Below are 26,235 nucleotides of genomic sequence, written 5' to 3' on the forward strand. Positions count from 1 at the left end.
AGAAGAAGAACAACAAAGGAATCCTAAAGCAACCAGAAGGACAGAAATTACTAAAGTTAGGGCAGAAATAAATAACATTGAGAATAGGAAAACCATACAAAAGATCAATGAAAGTAAATGTTGGTTCTTCGAAAGAGTAAACAAAATCAACAAACCTTTAGCCAGACTCACAAAACAAAAAAGGGAGAAAACCCAAATAAATCGGATAGTAAATGAAAGAGGAGAAATCACAACAGACACTGCAGAAATTCAACATATCATGCGAGGCTTCTATGAACAACTATATGCCACCAAGCTAGAGAACCTGGAAGAAATGAATGATTTCCTAGATACCTACCAACTTCCAAAACTAAGTAAAGAGGAAGTGGATAACATGAACAGGCCCATCACAGCTAATGAAATTGAAACAGTTATCAAAAATCTTCCCAAAAATAAAAGTCCTGGACCAGATGGTTTTACAAATGAATTCTACAAAACTTTCAAAGAAGAACTAATACCTCTACTTTTAAAAGTCTTCCAGAAGATTGAAGACACTGGAGTACTCCCTGCCAGCTTCTATGAAGCCAACATCACCCTGATACCAAAAGCAGACAGGGACACAACCAAAAAAGAAAACTACAGACCAATATCTCTGATGAACATAGATGCGAAAATATTGAACAAAATTCTAGCCAACCGGATACAGCAGTATATCAAAAAAATTGTTCATCATGACCAAGTGGGGTTTATCCCAGGCATGCAAGGTTGGTTTAATATACGTAAATCAATCAATGTGATCCACCACATCAACAAAAGCAAGACCAAAAACCACATGGTCATATCAGTAGATGCAGAGAAAGCCTTTGACAAAATACAACATCCCTTTATGATCAAAACACTACAAAAAATAGGAATAGATGGAAAATTCCTGAAGATAGTGGAGTCTATATATAGCAAACCTACAGCCAACATCATACTCAATGGTGAAAAACTGGAAGCATTTCCCCTCAGATCCGGTACTAGACAGGGCTGCCCACTATCACCATTACTATTCAACATAGTGTTGGAAGTTCTTGCCATAGCAATCAGGCAGGAGCAAGGAATTAAAGGCATACAGATTGGAAGAGAAGAAGTCAAACTCTCCTTATTTGCAGATGACATGATAGTATACATGGAAAAGCCTAAGGAATCCAGCAAGAAGCTTTTGGAAATCATCAGGCAATACAGTAAGGTGTCAGGCTATAAAATTAACATTCAAAAGTCAGTGGCATTCCTCTATGCAAACACTAAGTTAGAAGAAATTGAAATCCAGAAATCAGTTCCTTTTTCTATAGCAACAAAAACAATAAAATATCTAGGAATAAACCTAACCAAAGAAGTGAAAGACTTGTATACTGAAAATTATGAGTCACTACTCAAAGAAATTGAAAAAGACACAAAGAAATGGAAAGATATTCCATGTTCATGGGTTGGAAGAATTAACATCATCAAAATGAATATATTACCCAGAGCCATCTACAAATTTAATGCTATCCCCATCAAGATCCCAAGCACATTTTTTAGGAGAATAGAAAAATGCTACAAATGTTTATCTGGAACCAGAAAAGACCTAGAATTGCCAAAACAATCTTGAGAAAAAAGAACAGAACCGGAGGCATCACACTGCCAGATCTCAAACTGTATTATAGGGCCATTGTCATCAAAACTGCTTGGTACTGGAACATGAACAGACACACTGACCAGTGGAATAGAATTGAGAGCCCAGAAATGAGGCCCCACACGTATGGACATCTAATCTTTGACAAAGGGGCCCAGACTATTATATGGGGAAAGCAGAGTCTCTTCAACAAATGGTGTTGGAAACAATGGGTTGAAACATGCAGAAGAATGAAACTGAATCACTGTATTTCACCAAATACAAAAGTAAATTCCAAGTGGATCAAGGACTTGGATGTTAGACCAGAAACTATCAGATACTTAGAGGAAAATATTGGCAGAACTTTTTTCCGCATAAATTTTCAAGACATTTTCAATGAAACAAATCCAATTACAAGGAAGACTAAGGCAAGTATAAACCTATGGGACTACATCAAATTAAAAAGCTTCTTCACAGCAAAAGAAACCACTACCCAAATCAAGAGACCCCTCACAGAATGGGAGAAGATCTTTACATGCCATACATCAGATAAGAGTTTAATAACCAACATATATAAAGAGCTTGCCAGACTCAACAACAAGACAACAAATAACCCCATCCAAAAATGGGGGGAGGACTTGGACAGAATATTCACCACAGAAGAGATCCAAAAGGCCGAGAAACACATGAAAAAATGCTCCAAGTCTCTGATTGTCAGAGAAATGCAAATCAAGACAACAATGAGATATCACTTCACTCCTGTGAGAATGTCACACATCAGAAAAGGTAACAGCAGCAAATGCTGGAGAGGGTGTGGGGTCAAAGGAACCCTCCTGCACTGCTGGTGGGAATGTCAATTGGTCCAACCTCTGTGGAGAACAGTCTGGAGAACTCTCAGAAGGCTAGAAATGGACCTACCCTATGACCCTGCAATTCCCCTCCTGGGGATATATCCTAAGGAACCCAACACATCCATCCAAAAAGATATGTGTACACATATGTTCTTGGCAGCACAATTTGTAATAGCCAAAACCTGGAAGCAACCCAGGTGTCCAACAACAGATGAGTGGCTGAGCAAGTTGTGGTCTATATACACAATGGAATACTACTCAGCTGTAAAAAATGGTGACTTCACCGTTTTCAGCCGATCTTGGATGGACCTTGAAAAAATCATGTTGAGTGAAATAAGTCAGAAACAGAAGGATGAATATGGGATGATCTCACTCTCAGGCAGAAGTTGAAAAACAAGATTAGAAAAGAAAACACAAGTCGAACCTGAAATGGAATTGGAGTATTACACCAAAGTAAAAGACTCTGGGGTGGGTGGGTGGGTGGGGAGAATACATGTCCATGAAAAATGATGAATGAAATAGTGGGGGTTGTATTGTTAAATGGGAATTTGGGGAATGTTATGCATGTAAAAAAAAAAAAAGAAGAAGAAGTAGAAACGCAAAGCAGAAATTGACTGAGTTTGGAGTATGGCACCAAAGTAAGAAAGCAGAAGTACACTAGAGTTTGCATCACCAGGTTCCAGGTGTCATCAGGATGCCGGCCAGGCTTCCCTGGACTGAAGACCCCACCAATGTGTCCTGGAGCTCAGCTTCCCCAGAGACCCACTCTACTAGGGAAAGAGAGAGGCAGACTGGGAGTATGGACCGACCAGTCAACGCCCATGTTCAGCGGGGAAGCAATTACAGATGCCAGACCTTCTACCTTCTGCAACCCACAATGACCCTGGGTCCATGCTCCCAGAGGGATAGAGAATGGGAAAGCTATCGGGGGAGGGGGTGGGATATGGAGATTTGGTGGTGGGAATTGTGTGGAGTTGTACCCCTCCTACCCTATGGTTTTGTTAATTAATCCTTTCTTAAATAAAAAATAATAAAATTTAAAAAAAAAAAGGAATTGAGGTGATAACATAAAAAAAAAAAAAGAAGTATATACTTGGTCTTTGTCTTATTCCTGACACAGACCACCTAAAACCCTTGGAATTTCCCAAGGGGAGAGAGTAATAAAAGTGGCTTTTGTTGAGTTCAGGAACCGTCCTATGGTTGGTTCAGTGGGTGACCTCTCCCTAGGTCCTTAAGGACAGGTGTGAGTCACCAGAGGAACCAACCTTACGATTAGAAAGAGCTGGTGCTTTCAGTTCCACCCTCACCCTTCCAGAAGGTGAAAGGGACTGAAGAGTTCAGTCATCAAGCATTAATTTAATCAAGAATTTCTAATAATGAAGCCTTCATAGAGACCCAAAAGTAGAGGAGGGTCTACCAGGAGGCCTCCAGGTTGGTGAGCATGTGGAGTTGGGGAGAGCGGTGTGCTCAGATTACTCTGTGCATATCCCACATGATTTGCCCTGGGCATATCTTCCATCTGGCTGTTGTTGCATTCTCTCCTTTTATAATACATCAGTAAAAAAAAAAAAAAAGAGTTTCTCTGAGTAGCAAATTAATCAAAACCAAGGCATGTGGACTGTAGGATTATAACTATAGCTATAACTATTCTATAACTATTCAGTCATACGAACAGGTGGCTGTCTGGACATGCAGTTGGCGTCAGGAGTGTGAGTGGATGACGGATGATCTTGCAGGACTGAGCCTTTAACCTGTGATGCCTGATACCTATTTCCAGATAGTGTGATAATTGGGGTGAATTGTAGGGCTTGCAGCTGGTGTCAGAGCATTGCTTGATGATGTGGGGGGAAAAATACCCAAACAACATGTTGTAACCAAAGTCAGAATTGGAAGGATTTGCATTTGCTTTCACTGGATGCCTTTAAAGAAAATTCCAGTCTTGAGATTTTTAAAACAACCAGATGGTGCTGAATAGAGCTAAAAATTTACATGAAAGCCAGCTCATGGTCTTAGTTTCTCAGAGACACTTTATCCTTCAGCCACCACTGAGCAGCCTTCCTGGTCATCTTTGGTCAACTTTATTGGTATCCTGTGTGGTACTGTTATAGTCTGCCCTCCACAACACCAGCATGCTGCTCTGTGGACGCTGACATCCCATAAATACTCTGCTTCAGGTTGCACCACTGAGCACCCTGAGGTTAGGAGACAGGCACTGGAACCAGGAGGGCCGAGGATCAGATGGCTGCTCTATGGCTAATAAGCTGTGTATCCTGAACAAATTTCTTAACCCTTCTGGATCTTGGCTTCCTTAACTGTAAAATACGGCTAACATAGCTACTTCAAGTGTGTGTGTTGCGGGGGAGGGTGGTGGTAGAGATGGGCTATGAAAGCTAAATATGAAAACACATTTAGGATATTTGCAGAAATGTCCGGTACACAGGTAATGAGTATTTGATGAGTTAGTGAATGAATGGGCATCCAGCAAGGTAGCAGTTCTTTTAAAACTATTTTATTTATTTGACTGAGAGAAATCGGGAGACATAGAGAGAGAGAGAGAGACCAGAGTACTGCTTAGCTCTGGTTTATAGTGGTGCTGGGGATTGAACCTGGGACCTTGGGGCTTCAAGCATGATAATTTTTTTGTATAGCCATTACACTGTCTCCCAGCCCAAGGGAGCAGTTCTTAAGGACACATTTTTCTAGCCCATTTTCCAGGCAATTAAACCAAGTTAGGTCCCCCGATATGGAGGTCCAGCTCTTGGCCAGCCCACTTGTTCTCTTCTTGCCACTGTTTCTGTTAGCTCTGGCCACCTATCTGGCCACTAAAACCTTATCCTGCCTCAAAAGACTTATTCACCAACAGGCATCACAGAGAGTCTTTCCACTCCCGTGATGCCTTCCTCACCTGCACAATGCACTGTAGAAACAGTAGTTCAGAAATGAGGCAGTAACATTGTGAGGGTTGTCACTGCATGGAACTCCTGAGCTGATGACTAGAAGCTTCTTGATTGGGATATCTGGACATAAATCCCCTATTTTACAGAATAATCATGGTAGGAGGAGCTGCTCTTTTTTTTTTTCTAGATAAGAGTCCTGGCTTCTCTATCTTCCCTTACAATTCTTTGGGGGGCTTAATAGGATGCCCTCTTTCCTATGGCTTCCAGGAAACAGGTACATTTAGCATCGATAATTCCAGACACTACTGGTTTTTTTTAACATTGAGGGCTTATAATGGTATGAGGGGATTGAACCTGGAGCCTAGGAGCCTCTTCATGAAAGTCTTTTGCATAATCATTATGCTATCACCACCCCACCCCTGCCACCTGGTAATTCTGTATTCACTGACACTTCTGAGTTCCGTTGCAGACCAAGGGGACATTCAGTTCTCTTGTTCTCAGATATGGACCTAGTGGGACTTTTATGGTAGGTATGTATATGTGGTGGTAGCTCTGAAAAGTCAGTGGTGACTTTCCCTGGGTTACTCGAGAATCCACTACAGAACTAGCAACTACGAGTTCTATGAACTTGTCTAATCTATGGGAATCACTATCTCATAAGATCATGAAAGCAATGACTCCCCTTGCCTGATATATAAAGTACATCACAATATTTGTATTTAATTATGTGTGGATATATATATATATTGCCACCACTTCCTGGTCATCTTTAGGGTCTCTCCTGGCTCACTATTCCCTGATATGGATGCTCTTTAAGGGTCTTAGCTCAGTGTAGGTTGGGCCTCCTATTAGACAAATCTACTTCAGTGGGTCCTAGGGATTTGCTTTGTTGCCTTCTTGCCTCTCAAGTCACCAAAACCCAAGTTAGGTTTTGATGAGACTGATAATATCTTCAAGCTAAGAAGAGTTTCCATAATTTGCTCATCTCTCTGGGTTCCCACTGCCTCTAAGCTTGTGCTGGTAATTCTTTTTGATTTTGTTTGCCTCCAGTTGCTGGGTCTCAGTGCCCATACTACGAATCCACTTCTCCTGGCAGCCTTATTATTATTATTATTATTATTCAATAGGACAGAGAGAAATTGAGAGGGAATGAGTACATAGAGAGGGGGAGAGAAAGACTGATACCTGCAGATCTGCTTCATCGTTTGTGAAGCGGCCCCCTGCAGGTGGGGAGTTGAAGGGCTTGAACCAGGAATGTTGTGCGGGTCTTTGTGCTTCGTACTATGTGCTTCATACTATGTGCACTTAACCCAGTGCACCACTGCCCAACCCCTGGGCTGGTAATTCTTTACTATCTTGCAAGGATAGTAATTTTAAAGAGTTGATTTTAATTTTCCAGCACAGCACTCACTTCATGCACCTCACTACCAAATTCCTTAACACCCAGATTGGTCAGGAATCTATTTAAAGAAATGAGTCTACAGTACATGTACTTAGAGATCATGCAGTGTCAAATACTCTGAGAATTCCTACATGCTTGCTCTCCATTGCTATCTCCTTCCCCATGACCTGTTTCTGTAGATTGGCTCCATGGTCCACACCTCACTGTCTTATAGTTCATCAACCCTTCCTTCCACCCAAGACATGAATCTCTGTAACAATTTGGCCAATAGTCCGTTCATCTGTCCCTGCTTGGATATATCTTCAGTAATGAGAAACTTGTTTTCACACCCCAGAGGTTTTTTTCTCCAAATATTAAGAAATCTTGATGCCTACTGAGTTCCCTACAATTCATTTCCATTATGACTGAAATATGACATAGAAATAATGTCAGTTATGACATGGAAATAATGTCAGACTCCACAGGTGTAAGGAGCTCAGTCCCACAAGCCCACCCTCACCTCATAAGTTGTACAGGTATCAGGTCTCCAAGTTACTTCCACCTTTATTAGTCTTGGCTACCAAATCAGGGGGCCACAACTCTCCAATCTCTGGTTCAGTAATTTGCTAAAATAACTCATATAAATACATGATTTATATAAATGACTTATTATAAAAGCTGCCACTTGAGAACAGCCAGAGATGGGAGAGACGCACAGGGCAAGGTATGGTGAGTGGAGCTTCCATGCCCTCTCTCGGTGCACCACCCTTCCAGAATAGATGTTCTCCAGACCCATTGTGTAAGGTTTCGGTGTAGGTTTCATCACTATACATGGTGGATTAGACCATTGGTCACTAATCAATTTCTAGTCCTTCCTCTTCTCAGAGAGTGCAAGGTGAGGCTGAGGAGTCCCGAGCTGATAGTCTGGCCTGTCTAATGACCAGTCCCTTCTACAACTATCTGGGGCCTACCAGGAGTCACTTCCCAGTACCTCAGTGGGGTCACCAACTTGGGAGCTCCCTAAAGCTAGTTGTATAGTTTTTATTTGTTTATTTTTAACATTTTATTAGTGATTTAGTAATGCTTAACAAGACTGTAAGATAACAAGGGTACAATTCCATACAGTTCCCACCACCAGAGCTCCATGTCCCATCCCCTGCACTGGAAACTTACCTATTTTTTATCCCTCGCTGGAAGTATGGACCAAAATTCTCTATGGGGTGCAGAAAATAGAAAGTCTGGCTTCTGTAATTGCTTCTCCACTGCATGTACATTGGTAGGTTGATCCATAGTCCCAGCCTGTTTCTATCTTTCCTTAGTAGGATAAGGCCCTAGAGAGGTAAGACTTTGGTACACATTGGTGAAGTCATCTGCCTAAAGAAGTCAGGATGGAATCATAGTAGTGTGACTTGGTGGCTGAATGGCAGTAAGATATAAAGCAGGACAAATAGTTTAATAAACAGGAACCTAAAGGTGGGAATAAAACAGATGAAATTAATGGTCTTCAAATGGAAAGAAGCTAGGAAGTATATTTTAGGTATATTCCAAGGGGCCCCTGACTTTGGTAATTGTTGCCTGAGCCTGATAGCTAACATGCAGATGGACTAAAAATATTGTATGGGAAGATGTTGTCAGAGATGAGAATAGGGATAGAAAGCTGGATTAGGCCAGAGAGTAGCTCCCAAGCATGAGGCAAAGTATATAAATATCAACTGTTTATCCCATTGATCTGACCTAAGTCCCATATAAGTCTTCAGAACAAAAGATATTACTGACACTCTCACTGCCCAGGAAATCCCAAGGATTTTAGGAGCTCTGTGTCAGGAGCCACAGACAAAATATACACCTCCCCTTACACAATACCCCTAAAAGAACTAATCCCATTTTCCAGCATCTCTAATTGCTAAGAAGTTATTTTCACTGAGCACAGTTTGTCTGTCTTTACATTCCTCTTGGCATTTTTCTGTTTGCATTCCCCATAGCCCCTAGCACAAAACTGAACCTTCCTCACTACAACAGGCTTTCAGGCTTTCTAGTGCATCCCACTGGTTTCCTGATAAACTGGACTCAATGCCATGCATCATTCTCACTCCTACTCCTTGACAAACCTTTTAAATTGAGGTGCTCAGAGCCAACCCAAGGATTCTGGGTGTACCCTCACAGTGGCACAGACTCACCCCTTTTTTGCTGTATGCATTTTACTCTTTTTGGTGCATAGTGCCTCATGATGAAGCTACAACATGCTATCGTGCAATTTCAGAGTAAGATCTGAGTCCAGACCTCAGCTGTTGCTTACCAGTCTGTGACACAAGGTCTCTGAGCCTCAATTTCCTTATGGGTAATACATGGAAGTATCCTACTTGGTAGCTTTCAGTAGTCATGCAATTTGTATTTGTGCCTAAATTTAGGATTTTTCATTGTCCAGATTAAATTTAATTTATTACTGGACCTCATAATTGTTAATCATTAAGAGTTTTTTTTTTTAAACATCTCGACTGTCAGCTATCCTCTTAGCTAACCCACTGAGAAGCTTTATATTATTTTCAGGTACAGTTATCCTGCCATCTGTGTGCTCATTCTGCATGTTAATTAAGTGAGTGTGACCCTCAGGTGGATCACTGGAGACCTACCTCCCTTACAGTTCATGTGTATTTATATCAATTAACCTAGAGTAGAATGGAGAAAAAAATCAGTTTTTATAAGTCTACCTTACTGACTAATATAATAGGGTTGTCTAATATACTATTGGGAGATATAGCAATGAATAAAAAGTTTGGAGGACAATCAGCAAGAATTAAAAATGCATTATCAATTACTAGGGAAATCACTGAATTGATAGAGCACTGAATTTGCATGCTTGAGTTTCTTTATCTTTTTATATATATATAATATATATATATATATATATATATATATATATGTTATTTGACCAGCAGTTCTACTGCTAAGATAGAATCATTTTAACTTTTTTCTCTTCTTTCTTTTCTTTTCTTCTTTCTTTTTTTTTTTTTTACTAGAGCAGTGGAATCATGGGCAAAAACAAGTAAGCAAAAAGAAAAAAGAAAAAAAAATATATATATATATTTGTATAGACATACAAATTATTCTAAATGGAGCTAGGCCATGGCGCACCTGGTTAAGTGCTCACATTACAGGGCACAATGAACCAGGGTCAAGCCCCTGGTCCTCACCTGCAGGGGAGAAGCTTTGTGAGTGGTGAAGCAGAGCTACAGGTATCTTTCTCTCTCTCTCTCTCTCTGTATTCCCCCTTCCCTTTTTATCTCTGTCTCTATCCAATAATAAATAAATAAACAAAATAATTTGGAGACATTTTCTTTAGTAAGTGAAACCAGTTTCAGTATAATAGCTATATTGATGGAAACAAATTACGCATATGCATGTATGTTGTCTATTGGTGTGTGGTGTATGTGTATGTGTAAAAAGTAAGCACATCCGGCCAGTAGTAACGCACCAAGTTAAGCGCACATAGTGTGAAGTGCAAGGACCGGTACAAGGATCTCGGTTCAAGTCCCCAGCTCCCCACCTACAGGAGGAGGTCGCATCGCAGGTGGTGAAGGGGGCCTGTAGGTATCTATCTTTCCCTCCCCCTCTTCTCTGTCTTCCCCTCCTCTCTCAGTTTCTGTCTGTTTTATCCAACATGATGACAGCAGCAGCAACAACAATAATAACAACAATGTGGGGGGGAAAGATGGCTGCCAGGAGCAGTGGATTTGTAGTGCAGGCATAGAGCCCCAGGCTACAGACAGACTATGACCCACATAGTCAATGACTGCCACCTCTCCAGATTCAAAGGAGGTCTCGAAACTTTACATCAGGCTCAACCTGACGCTGTTGACTGGCTACGGAAGAAGGGCAAATGCTAGAAGAAGAAGAAGAGCCCCAGGAATAACCCTGGAGGCAAGAAAAAAAAAAGTAAGCACATCTTTGTAAATTCATAAAGAATACTATACAAGCCAGCCCAGTGGGGTGGTTATTTTACAGAGCCATTATGCTATCTCCCCACCCCAAACATTTTTTTTAACCAAAACTGTTCTCAGCTCTGGCTTTAAGTGGTTCTCCACATGGAACCTGTGAGCTCAGAGCCTCAGGCATGAAGATAGTTTGGTAGGATGGTTATTTTATAGGGAAAAAAAGAGTCCTATCCAACAACAACATCAATAACAACAATAATAACTACAACAAAACAACAATGGAAACAAAAAGGGAATAAATATTTTTTTAAAAAGATACCTTTAACTTTAAAGAAAATACTGTATTTGTAAGCATGAGGTCCTGATTTGGATAATTCACTTATTCACTCTCTTTTTTAATCAAAATACTGCTCAGCTCTGGCTTATGGTGAGATGGGAGACTGAATATGGGATTTAGAAGCCTCAGGCATAAAACCTGGAAGCAACCCAGGTGTCCAACAACAGATGAGTGGCTGAGCAAGTTGTGGTATTATATATACAATGGAATACTACTCAGCTATTAAAAATGGTGACTTTACCGTTTTCAGCCAATCTTGGATGGACCTTGAAAAATTCATGTTAAGTGAAGTAAGTCAGAAACAGAAGGATGAATATGGGATGATCTCACTCTCAGGCAGAAGTTGAAAGACAAGATCAGAAAGGAAAACACAAGTAGAACCTGAACTGGAATTGGTGTATTGCCCCAAAGTAAAAGACTCTGGGGTAGGTGGGGGGGAAGAATACAGGTCCATGAAGGATGACAGAGGACCTAGTGGGGGTTGTATTGTTAAATGGAAAACTGAGAAATGTTATGCATGTACAAACTATTGTATTTACTGTTGAATCTAAGACATTAATTCCCCCATAAAGAAATTTAAAAAAATTTTTTAAAAAAGAAGCCTCAGGCATGAGGATCTTTTTCCATAATCATTATACTATCTCCCCCACCCTGGATAACTCTTGTAGAGAGATAGAGAGAGAGAAAGGAGAGACACTCAAGTACTGCCCCACCATTCCTGAAGCACTGCTCTACCTTCTCCTATACATGGTGCTCCCATGCGATGCTGGAGCTCAAACCTGGGTCCTTGCACATGATAATGACTGAGCTCTATTCTGGCCATGGTTCCTTTTGCTATGCAGAAGTTTTTCAGCTTGATGTAGCCTCATTGGCATATTTTTGCTTTTGTTTTCCTTCTGGTCTAATATTCAAGTCCTTAATCTACTTTTGTGCATGGTGAGATGTACCTAATTTATCCAACACTACTTGGAAGAGACTCTCCTTCCTCCATTTAATGTTTTGTCCCCTCCCTCTTGTCAAAAATTAGATGTCCTTATGTATAGGGACTTATGGGCCCTTAATTCTAGTTCACTGATGTGTAAGTCTATTTTTGTTCCAGTACCAGGAAGTTTTTATGACAATAGCCATATAATATAGTTTGAGATATGAAAGTGTGATGCCTCCATTCCTGTTTTTTTTCCTTCAAGATTTCCCTAGCAATCCTAAGTATTTTATGATTCTAGATAAATTTCTATAACTACATTAAGCTGAAAGCTTCTGCACAGCAAAATGAAAAAAATGTTCCAAGTCAAGGAAATGTAAATAAAGGCAACAGTGAGATACCACTTTACACCTGGGAGAATGCCAGACATTAGAAAGGAAAATAACAACAAATGTTGGAGAGGATGTAGGCAAAGGGGCCACTCCTGCACTACTAGTAGTTGTGTAAATTGGTCCAACCCTGTGGAAAATAGTCTGGAGACTTCTCAGAAGATTAAAAATGGACCTACTATCCTATAACCCAGCCATTCCTCTCCTTGGGATATACCCAAAGGAAATAAACACATTCATCTGAAGAGACATATGTATGCCTATGTTCATAGCAGCATAAATTTTAATAGTCCAATCTCAGAAAAAACCCAGATGTTGGGAGTCGGGCTGTAGCGCAGCGGGTTAAGCGCAGGTGGCGCAAAACACAAGGACCGGCATAAGGATCCTGGTTCGAACCCCGGCTCCCCACCTGCAGGGGAGTCGCTTCACAGGCGGTGAAGCAGGTCTGCAGGTGTCTGTCTTTCTCTCCCCCTCTCTGTCTTCCCCCCCTCTCTCCGTTTCTCTTTGTCCTATCCAACAATGACGACAATAATAACTACAACAATAAAACAACAAGGGCAACAAAAGGGAATAAATAAATAAAATAAAATATTTAAAAAAAAAAAAAAAAAACCCAGATGTTCAACAACAGATGTGTGGGGAAGTTGTGGTATACATACATAAACAATGGGATACTATTCAGCTATTAAAAATGATGAAGTCATCGTCTTTGCTTCACTTAGCCCCCAGGATTTCTTAGTCTCAGGACTCTCAGCTCTAGGGGTATATCTGCACAAAGGAAAATTGGAGATAATCTCTTTCCATGTTAGCAGGTATATGTCTTAAAGGCCATAAAATAAAAAGGTGGGGGCACTTTTTTGTTACATTTTATTTGTCTGTAGAAAATATGTTCACATAGTCCAGGAGGTTGCATAGTGGATAAAGCATTGGACTCTATAGTATGAGGTTCCAAGTTCAATCTCCAGCAGCACATGTACCAGAGTAATGTTTTTATCTCTGTTTCTTTATCTCTCTCTCTCTCTCTCTTCTACCTTTCTCATTAATAAATAAAATCTTTTTTTAAAAAAAGAAAATGTGTTCATTAGAATACTCCTTCCTTCCTTGTTAGTGTCAAATAAATAATGTGTTCCTGTGTCAGTGACACCTCAAAGTGCTATAGACACAGCTTCAAAATCCCTGAACCCTTGGTAAAATAGAGCATTCTTAAAATAGTTCAGGTTTATTGCAAAATTAAAACCATAATTAGGTACTACTACACCCACTTCAGAGCTGCTAAAATTAAAAGAACTGAAATGCTTAGAGTTGGTCAGAAGATGTAGAACAATCAGAACTCTTTTATATGTTGCTAATTATGTAAAGTGGTGTGTCCCCTTTGGGAGCCTGTCTGGTACAATCAACTAATCCTGAACTAATCCTGTGTCCCAGGATATATATATACCTGACAGAAACCATTGCTTATGACGACCACAGGAGAGATGCAAGAATGCACATGATGCCATGATTGCTAGGAGCCAAAACCCAGAAGTAACCTGTATGTCCATCAACTGTAGGAAGAGTACCTAAATTGCGTTCCTACTGGAGACTGCTGCATAGCCAGGGGAAGGACTGAAATGTATTGCCATGCCAGTACCACGGTGTTAAAGGATGTGATGTTAAAGGATAAAAAGCTTGACTTACATCAATACATATGGTATGATTTTATTCCATGAAGTCCCAGAGCAGGCAGAACTAATCCATGAAGGTAGAATTTGGGATAGTAGGTGCCGCCAGGTGGTGGCATATTTGGTTGAGCATACAGTGTGCAAAGACCAAGGTTCAAGCTCCAGGTCCCGCAGATGGGGAAGCTTCACAAGTGGTAAAGCAAGTCTGCAGGTGTCTCTCTCTCCCTCCATCTCTGTCTCCCCCTTCCATTTCTGTTTCTCTCTGTTTCTGTCCAATAAATGAATAAATAAATTAATTAAATTTTAAAAAAGAAAATCTAAAAAAATCTGGGATGGTGTCTACTTTTCAGAGTAGGGTTGAAAAGTACACAAAAGAGCCTTCCAAGGCACTAAGAATGTTTTCTACCTTGATACAAGTTGTGGTTACAAGGGTATGTACATATTTTTTTAATCATATAAACGTACATTCAAGACATGGGTCATTTGCTGGCTGGTTCTACTCCTTATTATCAGAAATTCAAACTTACTTCCAGAGTCCTTCTTCTGGGGTCCTGGGAAAACGTTTCATTTTCTTTTTCCCCTAATCTTTTTCTTTTGTGAGTTCCTACAGGTATTCTTGTCTTTACACCTCATCACATGGGCTGCTAACAAGGGACTGGAAGTGTCTTGTTCTGCAAGTTCTTGACTTGACTCGCAAGTTTTTGGGTGTTGGGTGCCCCCCCACACACACTTTAGTTAAGTATTCAGTGAAAATGTAAGTCAAGTAGGTAACTTTTGAATCATTAAAATAAGAATTTGTAATTGATAATTTTCACTGAACAGGTATCTGGGACATACTACTAAATAGCCTTTTGTCCCATCCTAAGTCACCCTGAGATGCCACTATGCACCTTGGCCCTCCCAGTATTACTCCTCCTACAGGACCACTGCTCAGACTTTCAGGGGAGACACTTAAGGCTTCAGAATGGCTAATTGGGAGTCGGGCAATAGCGCAGTTGGCTAAGCGCGCGTGGCACAAAGCACAAGGACCAGTAAGGATCCCGGTTCGAGACCCCCTCCACCTGCAGGGGAGTCGCTTCAAGGCAGTGAAGCAGGTCTGTGGGTGTCTGTCTTTCTCTCCCCCTCTCTGTCTTCCCATCCTCTCTCTATTTCTCTCTGTCCTATTCAACAACAATGACATCAATAACAACAACAGTAACTACAACAATAAAACAACCAGGGCAACAAAAGGGAGTAAATAAATAAATAAAGCGTTTAAAAAAAGGAAGGGCTAATGTGTGAAGGTCATTTTCTGTGCCTTTGATTCCCCTTGGAAGTCTGTGAAGCCTGAATAGTCTTTCTCAGAATAACATCTTTGAATGTAAAAAGGGTGGGGGATAACAACAATTATGCAAAGTGACTCTAGTGCCTGAGGCTACAAGGTCCCAGATTCATTTACCTACATCACCGTAAGCCAGAGCTGAGCAGTGCTCTGGTAGAAAAAAATAAAATAAAATAAAATACACATAGGATTACAAAAAAATATGGAAATTCTTGTCAAATTTATTTTAAGCCTAATGTATAGTATAGTAATAAATCTGATTTTTATGAAATCATAAACACTAAGCCCAACAGTTCTCATAAATATTGTAGTTTTTGAATGGTCAAGGGTATAAATAATATTTCAGTACTCAGTATAAACTATTGGTAGCAATCTGTCATAAATTCTGGAAATATTTGTGATATTTTGTGACATAGTTGCTAGGGATGTTCACTCTACTATAGCTTTTTTGCCTACGTGATGAAAACAAACACTACACTTTAGTTAAAAGTTGGGGAAAATCAGACTTGGTTTTTTTTTTTTTGGCTTCATCGAAGTTTATGCCATCCCTGGATTCCTGATATACAGCACTGATCTGGAAAGTCCAGTGTTCAGCAGCATCACCTGAAAGGCTTGTGAAGATGCAGCCCTACCCACAGAGATGTTAAGAAAGAAGTTCAGAAAGTTCTCATGGCTACACATTTTAACATATTTAGAAGCTCCAAACTAAGATCTGGTGCTGCTGCCTGAAAGAAACTTCTCTCCATGCAAGCCTTAGAAACAGAAGAGATCAGTGGGTTAAGCACATGTGGCACAAAGCACAAGGACCAGTGTTAAGGATCCTGGTTCGAACCCCCAGCTCCCCACCTACAGGGGAGTCGCTTCACAGGTGGTGAAGCAGGTCTGCAGATGTCTATCTTTCTCTCCCCCTCTATGTCTTCCCCTCCTCTCTCCACTTCTCTCTGTTCTATCTAACAACGAAGACATCAACAATAATAATTACAACAACAATGAAAAACAAAAAGGAAAATTAAAAAAAAAGAAGAAGAAAATGCTGGGAAATTGTGCAGATGCAGTCACATCTGCCATGTTGTCCCCTCAGGCTATTGCTAGTGTCCATGAGAGTTGCCTGTTCCACCATGTTGTGCCCTCAGGGCATTGTCTATTCCCCACATATTTGGAGTGCTTTGGTTACTCCTCCCCCTTCCCATTCCACGAGAGTTATTACCCTAGCCTGGAGTGCTGTGGTTACTCCTCCCCCCTCCCATTCTCCGGAGAGCTATTCCCATAAAAGCCCTTCTTCCGCACCTCACTCTCTCGCTGGCCCTTCACTTTGGTGGTTAGATGCAGGGAAGGTTGCTGCATGAGGTGGCTATTTTTGCTACCTCCATGTGGCCCAAGCTGCTTCTCTCTCACCCAACTCTGAGGTGCCAACGCAAATAAAGATTTATGTTCCCTCTTTGCTCTGGATCTCCTCTCTCTCTTCTCCACAGCGCAGCTTGACAAGAAAAGAAACAGAAGAGACTTAAGTGTCCTGGTGATATCTCCAGATTCTTCTAGATTTCTAGGATCCAGGCCTTGGGGTGACGGTGGATTGGAATCTGACAGGCTAATGCCAGCCTCTGTGGCAATACCCCACCTATGTCCAATATTGAGTGGTAAACCCAGGGTCCTGGGTTGCTGCATGCTACTGGTGTCGTAATGCAAAGAACCAGGGGTATTGTTTTTATGGTTACAAGAAGAAATGCTACCAAGGATGAGTCACCCATAGATTCCACTAGAAACAAAATCTAATTATATCCTTTCTTTGCATCATACTGAAATATCAAAACTAGGAGGCAGCATCTTGAAAGGTGAGCAGCGGGGCCAGGTGGTGGTACACCTGGTTGAGTGTACATGTTACAGTGCACAAGGACCCAGGTTCAAGCCACTGGTCCCCACCTGCAGGGGGAAAGCTTCACAAGTGGTGAAGCACTGCTGCAGGTGTCTCTCTGTCTCTCTATCACCCCCTTCTCTCTCAATTTCTGACTGTCTCTATCCAACAAATAAATAAATTTAAAAGATTTAAAAAAAGAAAGGTGAGCAGCATTTGCTTCTGCAGTGAGGAATGATGGCTGTCTTGAAAGACAATGAGTTGAGAAGGACGCATATCACTTGTGCAGTATTCCCTAGGTGTGCATAACCTGAATCTAATCATGGGGAAACATCAGACAAACTCAAAATGAGGAATACTTTATCTTTTTTAAAAGGAATGTGTTGCTACAATCTTCAAAAACATAAATGTCAAAGAAGACAAAGATCATCTGTGGAAATATTCCCTATTAAGGGATTCTAAAGAGCCATGCTAGCTAAGTGATCCTGTGCTCAAGAGGGTGGGGTCAGTGGAGTGCTTTAAATGACACTGTTGAGTCAGCTGACAACATTGGAAGACAGAGATGGGTGAAGAACTGTTATTATAAAGGTTAAATTTATGAAAGGTGGTAAAACTGCTCCATGATTATGTAAGCAGACATTTCTGTTTTGGGGGGGAAAACACATGGAAGTAAGGGTAAAGGGCTGTTATATGTGCATTTCAGTCTCAAATAGTTCAGAAAAAAATATTATGTGTGGGGTGGGGCAGGAGAGAGAAGAAGAGAGAAAGGGAGAGAAGGATGGGGTAGATAGCATAATGGCTATGCAAAGAGACTCTCATGCCTGAAGCTCTGAAGTCCCAGATCCAATCCATTCAATGCCCCTATACCACCTTAAGCCAGAGTTGAGCAGTGCTCTGGTAAAAAAAAGAAAAATAGAAGGAGGGAGAAAGATAGACATCTGCTCATGAAGCAGACCTCCTGCAGGTGGGAAGCAAAAGGCTTGATCCTGGATCCTTGTGTGGGTCCTTCCACTTGGTACTATGTGTGCTTAATTGGATGTACCTACACCCAGACCTCTTATAGCTAAATATTTTTTTCTTTGATAGATTTTTTTAAACTCAAAAAATCATATAAAAACACAACAGTAGGACAGGGAGATAACTCACCTCATAAATCTGTGTTTCTTGCTATGTATGAAGCCCTGGGTTCAAGCCCAAGCACCACATAAGAGTAACATGTGAGAACTCCACAAATGCTGGAACAATGCTGTGGTGTTTCTCCATTCTCTGTCTCTGCCCCTGGACCCCATCCCCGCAACTAAATAAAAACTGAATAAATTGAGGGGCTGGGTGGTGGCTCACCTGGTTGAGCACAGATTATAATGTGCAAGGACCCAGCTTTGAGTGTCTGGTCCCCACCTGCAGGGGGAAAGCTTCGAGTGGTGAAGCAGTGCTGCAAGTGTCTCTCTGTCTCTCTTCCTCCCTATCTCCCTCCCCCTTCCCTCTTGATTTCTGGCTTTCTGTCTCCAATAAATAAATAAAGATTTAAAAAGAAAGGAAGGAAGGAAGGAAGGAAGGAAGGAAGGAAGGAAGGAAGGGAGAAAGAAAGAAAGAGAGAAAGGAGGAAGAAAGAAAGAAGGAAAGAAAGAAAAAAAAGGAAAGAAGGAAGGGAGGAAGAAAGAAAGAAGGAAAAAGAAAGGAAGGAAGGGAGAAAGAAAGAAAGAAAGAAAGAAAGAAAGAAAAAGAGAGAAAGAGAAAACTAAAAAGTTGGACCTGCACAGTTACCCAGGAGTGTCACACATGTTAGACATTGGGACTATTCCCCAGCACTACATAAAAGGGTAAGGAAGAAAGAAAGAAAAAGAAAAAGAAGAAGAAAAAACACTAAAAAGAAAAGAAAAACTTCAACTGCCATTGGTTAAACAGAACATTAAAAGAACATAAAATGTGACATATAGTTAAGATTTTTAAAGGCAGTGGCACATCTGGATAAGCACACGCATTGTAGTGTTCAAGCCCCTGGTCCCTACCTGTGGGGGAAAGCTTCCCAAGTGGTGAAGCAGGGCTGCAGGTGTGTGTGTCTCTATCTCTATCTCCCCCTCTCCTCTCAATTTCTCTCTGTCTCTACCCAGCAATAAATAAATAAAAATATCTTTTTTAAAAACTTTATTTTTTTAAATTTTTCCCTTTTGTTGCCCTTGTTGTTTATCGTGTTGTTGTTATTGCTGTCGTCGTTGTTGGATAGGACAGAGAGAAATGGAGAGAGGAGGGGAAGACAGAGAGGGGGAGAGAAAGATAAACACCTGCAGACCTGCTTCACCGCCTGTGAAGCGACTCCCCTGCAGGTGGGGAGCCGGGGGCTCAAACAAGGATCCTTGCACTGGTCCTTGCACTTTGCGCCATGTGTGCTTAACCCACCGCCCGGCTCCCAAAAATATCTTTTTTTAAAAGGTTTTTTTTTAACTTAATTTATCTATTCCCTTTTTGTTGCCCTTGTTGTTTATCATCATTGTTGTCATTATTGTTGTTATTGCTGTCGTTGTTGTTGGATAGGACAGAGAGAAATTGAGAGAGAGGGGAAGACAGAGGCGGAGAGAAAGATAGACACCTGCAGACCTGTTTCACCGCCTGTGAAGCGACTCCCCTGCAGGTGGGGAGCCGGGGGCTTTAGCCCAGGTCCTGATGCTGATCCTTGTGCTTTGTGCCATGTGCGCTCAACCGGCTGCGCCACTGCCAGGCTCCCAATAAAAATATCTTTAAAAAGATAAAACCTCTGAAACTGGGACTGATATCAACACCAGCACCGCTGCATATTAGCTCTACAACCTTGGACAGCATGCTTCAAACACTCCAAGCCAGGGCTAGGCAGTGGTACACTTGGTTAAGCACACAGCTTACCATGCCCAGGGACGGGAGTTTGAGCCCCCACTCCATACCTGCAGGGGGGACATTTCATGAGTGGTGAAGCAGATCTGCAGGTGTCCATCTTTCTCTCTCCCTCCCCCTCTCAATCTCTCTCTCTCTGTCCTAACAAATAAAATAGAAAGAAGGAAAAAATGGTCACTGAGAGCAGTAGATTCACTGTGCCAGCATGGAGTACCAGCTAACCCTAGTGGCAATAAAAATTAAAATTAAAATTAACTCTCCAAGTCTTAATTGCCTCACCTGAATGTAGAAGGATAAAATTGTAACTCTCTGTTGAAGATAGCTGGTGGAGATACTGTGGAGATTATATGACAGTGTTGTGTGACTAAAACACTATGATACAGTGTTTTAGTCACATGACCCACCTAAAACCTCTCGATTAATGTCAGCATTTCCAGAGGAATAAGAAAAACGGAAATCATCCTAGCCTAATTTACAAAGCAATCTAACCCTGAACACACGACAGAAATACATGCCAAAAATAAGTTTATACTAACAAGAATGACACAGCTCATTTTCTAGATTCAATAGTGTATCAAAGCAGGGGAGGTAGCATAATGGCTATGCAAACAGACGCTCATGCCTGAGTCTCCAAAGTCCCAGATTCAATCTTCTGTATCACGATAAACCAGGGCTGAGGATTACTCTTACATATATATTAAAAAAAAAATGAGGGCCAGGTTAAGCACATACATTACAGTGTGCAAGGACCTGGGTTCAAACCCCTGATCCCCATCTGCAGGGGGTAGGCTTCACGAGTGGTGAAGCAGAGCTGTAGGTATCTCTCTGTCTCTTTCACTCTCTATCCCCCCTTCCTTCTCAATCGCTCTCTGTCTTTAGCCAATAATAAATACATAAAAATAAATGTATCAAAAACTATTATGCCTACATGAGGGAAGTTTCATGAGTGTTGAAGCAGTGCTGCAAGTGTCTCTCTCTCCTCTCCCCCTTTTTTTTTTCTCAATTTCTGTCTATCAAATAAAAATATCAGTAAAAAATTTTAAATATATGATGCTAGTAGGGTGTGTTCTAGAAACATAAGAATCACTCAGTACCAGTATAATTCATTACATTACTAGAATTTCTTTATCTAACCTGATTTTTTTTCTTAGCCTCCAGGGTTATTGCTGGGGCTCGGTGCCTGGACTACAAATCCACTGCTACTGAAGGCTGTTTTTCCCTCTTGTTTCCCTTTTTGTTTATCATTGTTGTGGTTATTATTATTATTGTCATTGTTGTTGGATAGAACAGAGAAAAACTGAGAGAGGAGAGGAAGACAGAGAGGGGGTAGAGAAAGATGGACACCTGCAGGCCTGCTTCACTGCTTGTGAAGTGACCACCCTGCAGGTGGGGAGCCGGGGGCTCAAACCGGGATCCTTAGCCAGTTCGTGCACTTCATGCCATGTGCACTTAACCTGCTGTGCTACCGCTTGGCCCCCTAATCTGATCTCTTAAATGTTGACCTATAAAGCTCTCAATACTATTCAAGTTGTTTTCTGAAAAAAAAATCTATGACTTCTAGTCTGAAGTGAATATCTTCAGTGTGATGGGAAACTAACTACAGGCATCTAGAAAATCATTAAAGGCATGTAAGAACCAGAAAATGTGTTCCTGTCATTTTAGTCACATGACCCATTGTAGATGTCAGTGGAGTTGCAATAGGTAGCATCCAGTCATTCAGAAAAACTGATTATCTACACAAGACTTACTCATTTAGTGTAAATGTATTTACTGTCTCATAAAGAGGGAATGACAGAGTGTTCTAGAATTAGAAGTGGGATAATCAATAGATTATTTGGGGAAATATTATCCTTATTGCTGACAAACATCAAAATAAATGCTAGAAATTGAGTAGGTCTGTCTTGTGTGAGATCTGCTAAAGTGCCCAGGAGGGGAAAAAAATCCACAAAGGGGGAAATGTAAATGACTAATAACAATGTGAAGAAAATGTTTGACCCAATTATTACACAAATGAAATCAATATGGTCACGGCATTTTTACCATCAAATGGGAAAGAATAAATGTCTAAGGCAGGGAGTTGGGCGGTAGCACAGCAGGTTAAGCGCAGGTGGTGCAAAGTGCAAGGATGGGCGTAAGGATCCCGGTTTAAGCCCCCAGCTCCCCACCTGCGGGGGGGGGGTTCGCATCACAGAAGGTGAAGCAAGTCTGCAGGTGTCTATCTTTCTCTCCCCCTCTCTGTCTTCCCCTCCTCTCTCGATTTCTCTCTGTCCTATACAACAATGATTACATCAATGACAACAACAATAAAAAATAACAAGGGCAGCAAAAGGGAAAATAAATAAATATAATAAAATAAAATAAAAATGTCTAAGGCATAGAGAATATAATACCTCATTCTTTGTTGTTGGAATTATAACTTTGGATCTATCTTTCTACATGTCAGATGGGTATTGTGTCATAGATCTATTACAATGTGTATGTTCTTAAAAAAAAAAAACTTTTATTTATTTTACCAGAATGCTGCTCAGCTCTGGTTTATGATTGCTAGGGATTAAAACTGGACCCTTTGGTGCCTCAAGCATGAAAGTTTCCCCTTTTTTGCCTCCAGGGTTATTATTGGGGCTCTGTGCTACTGAAGGCTATTTCCCCCCTTTTGTTGCCCTTGTTGTTTATCATTGTTGTTATTATTGTCATTGTTGGCTAGGACAAAGATAGAGAAATCGAGAGAGGATGTGAAGACAGAGAGGGGGAGAGAAAGTTAGACACCTGCAGACCTGCTTCACCGCCTGTGAATCGACCCCCACACACACAGGTGGGGAGCCGGGGACTCCAACTGGGATCCTTACTCCGGTCCTTGTGCTTTGTGCCACGTGCGCTTAACCTGCTGTGCTACCGCCTGGCCTGGAGCATGAAAATTTCTTTGCTTAACCATTACGCTATCTCCCCAGCCCTCATGTATATGTTCTTTAATGAAACAAGTTGATTTCTTTTTTTTCTTTGGTATTATCTTTATTTATTTATTGGATAGAGACAGCCAGAAATTAAGAGAAAGGGAGTGATAGGGAGAGAGGGAGAGAGACACCGACAACACTGCTTCACTGCATGTCCTTGCAGGTTGTAACGTGTGCTCAACCAGGTGTGCCACCTCCCAGCCCTGCAATCTAATTTCTAAGAATTGGTTAATTATAAAATGTATCTATTAGAGTTTATTAAATATGTTTACTTAGAAAAGAATTGGACAAATGGGTATGCAGATGTGGGGTTAGAAGTTTTCCACCACAATTTTAAAAAACAACCTAGTTGATCAATAGTATTAAATAGTTATATATGTCCATGTAGCAAGTAAGTGTGTAGTCATTCGGATCAACACCGTAGAAGTATATCTACTGACATGGAAAGATACAGTGTTGAGTGAAAAGTGTATCATCAATCAGTCTGATTCCTTTTTGGTAAGAGGAAAACTATAAGAATGTGTCGGGAACAAATTAGAGGAAACCTACGAAAACAATTTCTGTCACTGAATAGAACATTCTGGCTATTCATTATGTGTGTTCACATCTTACCACATTAACTGGATTATTTTCATGATCACTCTTCAAAATTTTTTGAAGAACATAGGGTCAAAGATGTGCAGGTTATAGCACTACCTCTAGGGGGCACTCACTCCCAAGTATTAGGGGAACTTCACAGCCGAGAAAGAAGAGATGAGTTCTATAAAGTCAGAAATAGCCAGACTCACTGCTTCACCTAATCCTTTTTCCTACACCCCAAGAGCCTCCAGAATATTTCTATGATGTGGCTATAGACTGGATAGCTTTTCTAATAAGAACATATGGACACAATCCTTGTCTGGAGAATTTTAATAATGATATTTCTAGCTACCTGACCTCCTGTTCATTGCCAGTTTCTAGCTTACTTTCTGAAAACCCCCCTTAATGGCACAACTTTGTTCCATTACAGAATGCAACTGCTCTGCCAGGTACCTGGCGAAGAACAGACGTGCACCTAGAGAACCCTGAGTACCACACCAGATGGTATTTCAAGTATTTTTTAGGACAAGGTAACTATGCAATAATGGTGGGTGGGAAGAAGGGAGATACACTAAAGGAAATTTACACTAAAGGAAATTAGTGTTGGTGTGAATTCTGATGCCCTCTCTGTGTGAAATTAGTTTGGAGACACTAAAGTCAGTGCGTGTCACTTCAAAGTCAGTAGTACATTTTAGAGGTTCAAATACTCAATCACGAGAGTCTTCCTCTTTCTTTTTCTCTCCTTGCTTTCCTCCCTTTCTTTTTTCTCATTTTTATCCCTGGAGAAGCAAGAGGGATTAAATAACTTAAATGAAGGATTTGAGAGTAAGAGTAAGAGAAATTTTCAGAGTAGAAAACAACTTTAGACTTAACAAGATAAGCACAGTGTCTATAGTAAGCCTTAAATATTTATATTTCAAAGCAGTGAGGGAGGATCAAACTGCTCCCTGAATTCCAGGCCCAAGAAAACTGAAGAAGCATTATTCTGTAAGGTCTGATGACAAATACCGCCATGAGCCAGGCAATATGCAGTGACAAAGGCAGCCACGATCGATCTCTGTTTCATAGAGATGTCAGAATGGGTTTGGATCCTGATTCTGTTTTTATTGACCATAGATCCTACCCTGGTTATTCTGCATTTCTCTTTTTCTAAGCTTTTACTTATTTATTAATGAGAAAGATAGGAGGAGAGAGAGAGAACTAGACATTACTCTGGCACATGTGCTGCTGGGGATTGAACTCGGGACCTGATGCTTGAGAGAGCCACTTCCCAGACCATTTATTCTGCATTTCCCTTGATGTCCTTGTCTGTAATGTGGGAGTATTACCTAGTCATTCTGAACAGTTTTTGATGAGATGTACAGGAAGAACACTAAGCCCAACACCTGACATATGCATATGACAAGAACTCAGTTGTTCACTGTTACGTGATCTAAAATGAAGTGTATGGAAATATGGAAAACTGGAGTGCAGTTGACCACTGAAGATATTGGGAATGGAAAGTCACTATTCCAGGATTAGAAATTAGCTAGATGAATCGTTTTTTCCAGGTAATGTATTTATTTGTCAATGTGACATTCAGCTAGAAAATGAAAGTCGTTAGAACCAAATGACAACTTTTTAAACATTTGGTAGTAGGGCCAGGTGGTGATTCACCTGGTAGAGCACGCACATCAACATACTTAAGACACTGAATTCAAACACAGTCCTCACCGGGGAGAAGCTTCATGAACCGTAGAACAGTGTTGCAGACCTCTCTCTCTCTCTTCCTCTCACTGTAAATATTAAATAAATAAATAAATAAATAAATAAATAAATAAATAAGGGCAGTAGCACAATGGGTTAAGTGCACATGGCATGAAGCGAAAGGACTAGCTTAAGGATCCTGGTTCAAGTCCCCGGCTCCCCACCTGCAGGGGAGTCACTTCACAGGCAGCGAAGCAGGTCTGCAGGGGTCTATCTTTCTCTCCCCCTCTCTGTCTTCCCCTCCTCTCTCCATTTCTCATTGTCCTGTCCTGCAGCAATGACAATTGCCCCAGTGATAATCCTGGAGGAAATAAATAAATAAATAAATAAATAAATAAATAAATACTGGAAGCAGTAAAATCATGCAAGCACTGAGCCCCAGTAATAATGCTGGTGGCAAAACAAACAAACAAATCCTGATAAGTTAGGCCAGCAAAAGAGCCCACTTGAATAGTGTACTGATTCTCCATGTGCATAACCCAGGTTTGGAGTCAGCCTTTATGGCACTGAAGGAAGCTCTAGCGCCATGCTTTCTTTCCCCTTCTCTGTCTTTCTGCTTTGCTCTTTCTATCTGAACGAGTCAGCTTGGAGTGGTAAAGCCCCAGGAAATGACAAAAAACAAAAACAAAAAAACCTGACAGTGTATTTTTCTAAGTTCACTTGTTTGGCAAGATGTATTACTTTGTTTTTTTATTTTTATTTATTTATTATTGGACAGGGACAGACAGAAATTGAGAGAGGAGGAAAAGATAGAGAGGGAGAGAGACAGAGAGACACCTGTAGCCCTGCTTCACCACTCGTGAAGCTTTCCCCCTGTGGGTGGGGACCAGGGGCTCGAACCTGGGTCCTTGCACACTGTGATGTGAGCGCTTAACTAGGTGCGCCACCGCCTGGCCCCCAAGGTGCATTACTTTGAAAAGAAATAAATCACTGAGG

At 41.0% G+C, this 26,235-nt stretch overlaps 1 protein-coding gene across 8 annotated transcripts in view; it reads left to right on the top strand.

The window, feature by feature from the left end:
• The window catches only part of GARNL3 (GTPase activating Rap/RanGAP domain like 3), a 229,909-nt gene that overhangs the window by 97,418 nt on the left and 106,256 nt on the right, over positions 1-26,235 (top strand). For all 8 annotated transcript variants that reach the window (XR_009552095.1, XM_060200172.1, XM_060200173.1 and 5 more), the window contains one exon: positions 23,984-24,083. Coding sequence is in view for 6 of the 8 variants with exons in the window: in XM_060200172.1 (XP_060056155.1) it covers positions 23,984-24,083 (100 nt within the window). In the remaining 2 variants the exon portion in view is untranslated. The remainder of the gene's footprint in view (positions 1-23,983; positions 24,084-26,235) is intronic.

Source organism: Erinaceus europaeus, chromosome 10 (genome assembly GCF_950295315.1).
Source record: "Erinaceus europaeus chromosome 10, mEriEur2.1, whole genome shotgun sequence".
Taxonomy (NCBI): Eukaryota; Metazoa; Chordata; class Mammalia; order Eulipotyphla; family Erinaceidae; genus Erinaceus; species Erinaceus europaeus.